We start from the raw sequence: 4,768 nt of genomic DNA on the forward strand, positions 1-4,768 counted from the left end.
ATCCTATCATTTTATGTGTTGAAGAAGAAGAAGAGGCAACTTTCAACCTCCATCTTCATTGTGTGCTATGTTTGTTATGTGTGTATGTGCTTGCAAGATCTAGACCTCTATCCTTACCTATCTCTTTATCCTCAAGATTTGGGAAACTAAGAACATCATCATCATTTAACTTTTGTAAAACAAATGCCATTTATTTCCTTATTATTTTATGGACTAATTAGAGTCTCCAAAGTGCCATAATCATTAGCATGTACCAAAAGGATAGGTATGTCCTCTAGATGTATGTACTTAGATGCATCCTCTTGGGCAGTATAGGCAATGGGGTGAAGCATATAACTAGGTAGCACTGCAAACATGTTGGCCCTTATATTGTTGTTATTCCTCTAGTTATTGCCATGTACTCAACCTAGAGACTTCTTAGGAAAGAGTACTTTGCATATAGTCCTTTAAGATAAACATTTGGGATGGGTAATGTTTGTTCATTTGCAAGGTCTTGACAATTCCTCCTCTTGATTTAACAAAGAAAAGTCATTGATAAGATGACCCTGCCTAAAGGAATGAAAGCAAGCATTAGAAAAGTTATTGTAGATGATTTTCTAATGGTGTAATAAATTTCCTAAAGGGTCCTTTAGGTCAACAACCTCCTTGTGTTTAGTTTATAAGTCAACATCCACAAGTACATGAGGATACCATGTGTCATTGATTTTATCGGTTGATTTTTTCCACCAAGACTCTACTTGGTTGGGAAACAACCTCCTTAATCCAAGGATAATACTCCAAGAGAGATTTCCGAAGTCAATCCATACTAGGACTTTAGGGGGTTAAACTTTCCATCTTTTAAGTTTTTGAATATTAGACACATTTTCTCTAGGTGAACCTCCTTATGTTTAGCTTTCATATGATCCTGCATCAGCAATCTTTTAGCCTCAATGTGACTTTGTTAAGTCTTGCAGTTCAACATGGTGAAGGAGAGTAGGAGGTTTTTTGATGTCTAGGATGTTCCATACATACTTTGGAACATAAAAAGCATACTACGGATATGGATAAAATGGAAAAGTCTCCCATTTTTGCTTTGGACTTGAAGCAATACCCAACTAAGAAGGGGCATGCACATGGTGCTAACGAAGAAGAGAGGTAATAAGAGAGAGACCATTGACATTTAACCTCGAACATCTAATTTAGGCCATCTATGTGGACCTTGAGTAATGCCCATTAGTATATTCTTTGAATTATCAAAATTTCCTTCTAAGGTTGCAATTTATATTCATGGTGGTTGTAGAATTAGAGCTTTGCATTAGCAGGTTCAAAGAATTTTATAATGCTTTGTTTGATCTGTTGAAGCATGACTGAAAAACCATTAGAAAGATGCGAAGTGTGTTCACATTGATTATGAGGGATCCACGGGAGCTACCGCGGTTCAAGTGAGATCTCGATGTGGTCTTACGAATGGAGAATTAAGACCTCAACACATGCAAATACCTCATCAACAACATGCTAATCACATACTTCTTGAGAACTAATGATCCATGTGCACGCCCCAATATGCATCCCAATGTCAATTATATCCTTCTGACTTACCTTAAGCTCTTCACATCATCAAGTTTTGGTCACAAGGGGCAACATTAGTGAACATTACCCAGATTTGAAACATAAATTCAGGAGGCTTACACATAATGACACTATAGATAACAAACAATGTACTTCAAAGAATCATAAATCTTGGAGAAACACAACTTCCTAAGGCTGATGGATTACTCTACCTTACAATAACAATCACAAGACATCCTACAGTTTTTGCTTATGAGGAAAGATAGCAAGCCCTTTTCAACCTAACATGATGTCTTTTGTTCTTTAAGGGCCTTACTATGCCAACAACATAGCATCAATAAAATTTAGCGTGAAATAACAAAAACTCATGATAATTCTCCAAGAAAGATGTATCCTATCATCTCTCATACAAAGACAACACAATCTATGACACAAATAATTTTGTCATTATGATGTTAAATTTGTCAATGCATATATATGTGGATGACATGAGCTGTTATTCTTGAATCAAGGTGATTGAGGTCCTAACTTTGTATGTATATGAATCATCCAGCTGGACCTTTGCAAGTCCATCAAGAAAAATGAGGATGACTTTACTGAATTCTTCTACAGAGTGTGATGCCATCTCCAACAGGGACCATGCTGATTTCAATACGTGGGTCAATTGCGAGGGCTTTGTTGAGTTCAAGCACAAAAGGCTTATAAAACTTGACGTACTTGGGATAGGGTGTGTCATCAGGCGTAGCTACAGAACCGTTCCATAGAGTGTTGTCATAACCAATGAGTCCCCCCACCTTCACTAGCTTGATAATCCTCTCATGGTAATTTAAGTAGTTGTCCTTGTCAGCATCGACGAATGCAAAATCAAAGAAGCCCAAATTCTTTTCCTGCATTCAACAGAGAGCCATTTATAACAAGACTTGCTCCAAGCCTAAGTACATTCACATAATCTTTTGCAGTACTTTCACTATCTGAATACCACACCAAATGAAGAATTGTGTGCACTTTCTAGAGAATCCAATGTGATGCTTTCTAGAGGACCATAGAAAAACCAAGAGTGGGAGATACTACTTACATCTTGCATAAGTTCTTCTAACAAAGTAAGACCTTGTCCCTCACGAAAGTCTATTTTGTGATGCACTCCTGCCTTCTTCATAAAGGGCACACCAAGCTCGTAGTTTTGCCTATGGATGTCCATAGCAATGATCTGAGGCCAAAGACTAATTCGAATGAGAAAATTCCAAGAAAGTCATGACCGTCTATAGTGAAAGAAGAGCACCTTGCCATCCTCGGGAAGCGCCAGCGCAGTACTTAGGAGGGAGTAGCCCGTGTAGACACCCAACTCTAAGGTGTTCTTGGCATTGATGAGCTTTACTAGCAACATCAAAAATTGGCCTTCATCGGCGGATGTGGTCATCAAATTCCTTCATTCCACACAACAAACAACCCAACGTACAAATAATTAGGTTAAGACTAGCTCTCTCTCTCTCTCTCTCTCTCTCTCTCTCTCCATTTCACTTCGATTGATCATCATGGAGCTTTTCGGAAGGCTTTCAGCAATTAGTGAGAGAAAGTCCTCTGAGTCCCTCCATCCACGCAAGTAAAGTGTAAAAGGAGAGAAGTAGGGGGATCGAGACTTACCAAGGATGGTTGGCCGTCATCTCTCTGAGCTCTTGCAGGGGAGCAGGCTCTCGAGGGTATACACTCGTCTCCAAGATGTACTGAAGATGCACAGAGAAATTAAAAGCCACATTGATACATGCGAGAAATGTAGGATTTCTCATACATACATATTCAGTAATGTAAAGAAGGAGCTGCATTATAGACTTACTTGGAAGAGAGCATCGCTCTGCAAAAGCGACTTATGGCCGACTGCCGAATGTCTCCCCTTCTTCCCCACCTCCTCTTCCTGCCTGGACTTGGGGTCTTGCTGCCCATTTGTGACCTCGGTTGCTGCAGACATGCTTGCTGCTGAAGAGGGTGAGTTGAGATCAATGCAGGCACGGGCAAAGCAGCTCGACAATGCAACTACGGGGAAAGTGAGTCCAAGGATTAAGGGCACTAGGCCTGGAGTGGGAGTGGTGGTGGCCAAAGTTGTGTTGAAGGCGTGTAGACACAGGCCCGCGCACAATAGGTCAGCTACCACGCAGCAAGCTCTACTAGTTACAATATATTTATAGAAAGCGATGCGGTTGCTATGATGATCCCCAGCACCACCATCACCTTCACCTTCCCTTTCTTTCTACCTTGCCAAACACAAAAGAAAAGAGTGCAGCAAGTGCGGGCAGGCGCACCCACCTTGTAGGACCCTCCCCCGCCCCGCCCCGCTCTCTCTCTCTCTCTCTCTTTCTCTCTCGCCTTGCCACCAATTTACCGACTGACCTTTTATCTGCTCACCTTGTGTGTGTGTGTGTTTTGGTTGGTGGATAGAAACTGAGAGAGGGGGCAGTTCCGCTTTCATCCAATGGGTCTCTCTCTCACACACAAGCATATTGCCTAGGTCTTACATATTTTGAAGCCATCTTAGGCTGGGTTCAGACTGAATCGGTAGAAGAAACAAGGTTTCTTAAATGTGCCGTCGCCTAGTGTGAACAGTGTGGAGGAGGAAAAGTGAAAAAGCGAAGGGGGCTGAGAGAGGCCATCAACTCTTCCGACGGGGGGGGGGGGGGGGGGGGGGGGTTCGGAAGAAAAATGGAGGGCCCCGCGGAAGAGTGCCTCAACTCCAGCCAATTAAATTTTGCCATGGAGGAAGAACGCCCCTTTGCTTTTTTCTTCCGTCGCCTAGTCTGAACCCATCCTTATATTTTCAAGCCACCCAAAAGCATATTTTCAACATTTCTTATAGGTCTTACATATTTTAAAGCTATCTTATATTTTCAAGCCACCCAAACTAAAATTTTCAACATATGTGAGTGCACAGCATTCAAACTTTAGACTACTCGAACATCAAGTTGAGAAGAGCACACTCTTGAGGTAATCATTCACTAGTAAACATATAGTCTCTACGAGGGATATGAGCACCCTCCCTACCTCCAAAAGTGAAGGTGGTTCGAGCACTTTTCACTCTACAAAAAGTGGGCGTGAATTTGAACTCTTGATCCCTCATGTAGCAATCAATGAGTTAACCACATGCTCTCTTTATTCATTGAGTGCCAATGTGCAAACAATGTGAATGAATCTAAAACAAGGAATTGCTTGGGCATGCAACCTTGTGCAGTTT

General features: G+C 41.5%; 1 protein-coding gene across 1 annotated transcript; it reads right to left on the reverse strand.

Annotated features, from left to right (window-relative positions):
- Positions 1 to 1,975: 1,975 nt before the first annotated feature.
- On the reverse strand, positions 1,976 to 3,755 carry CCOAOMT1 (S-adenosyl-L-methionine-dependent methyltransferases superfamily protein). Its single transcript, XM_086488321.1, has 5 exons — positions 3,380 to 3,755; positions 3,190 to 3,269; positions 2,828 to 2,972; positions 2,624 to 2,755; positions 1,976 to 2,435 (listed from the first exon to the last, which is right to left on the reverse strand). The coding sequence occupies exons 1-5, from the start codon at positions 3,509 to 3,511 to the stop codon at positions 2,142 to 2,144; spliced, it is 783 nt and encodes a 260-aa protein (XP_086344447.1). The 5' UTR covers positions 3,512 to 3,755; the 3' UTR covers positions 1,976 to 2,141.
- Between the last annotated feature and the right edge of the window lie 1,013 nt (positions 3,756 to 4,768).

This window comes from Adiantum capillus-veneris, chromosome 18 (assembly GCF_014529385.1).
Source record: "Adiantum capillus-veneris isolate H3 chromosome 18, ASM1452938v2, whole genome shotgun sequence".
NCBI lineage: Eukaryota > Viridiplantae > Streptophyta > Polypodiopsida > Polypodiales > Pteridaceae > Adiantum > Adiantum capillus-veneris.

Excerpts from the sequence above, each read along its gene's own strand:
- CCOAOMT1 (XM_086488321.1), bottom strand. The coding sequence starts at position 3,511 with ATGTCTGCAGCAACCGAGGTCACAAATGGGCAGCAAGACCCCAAGTCC. Across the intron at positions 3,270-3,379 it reads AGAGCGATGCTCTCTTCCAA|TACATCTTGGAGACGAGTGT; the intron begins GTAAGTCTATAA and ends GTGCATCTTCAG. Across the intron at positions 2,756-2,827 it reads CGCTTCCCGAGGATGGCAAG|ATCATTGCTATGGACATCCA; the intron begins GTGCTCTTCTTT and ends CTTTGGCCTCAG.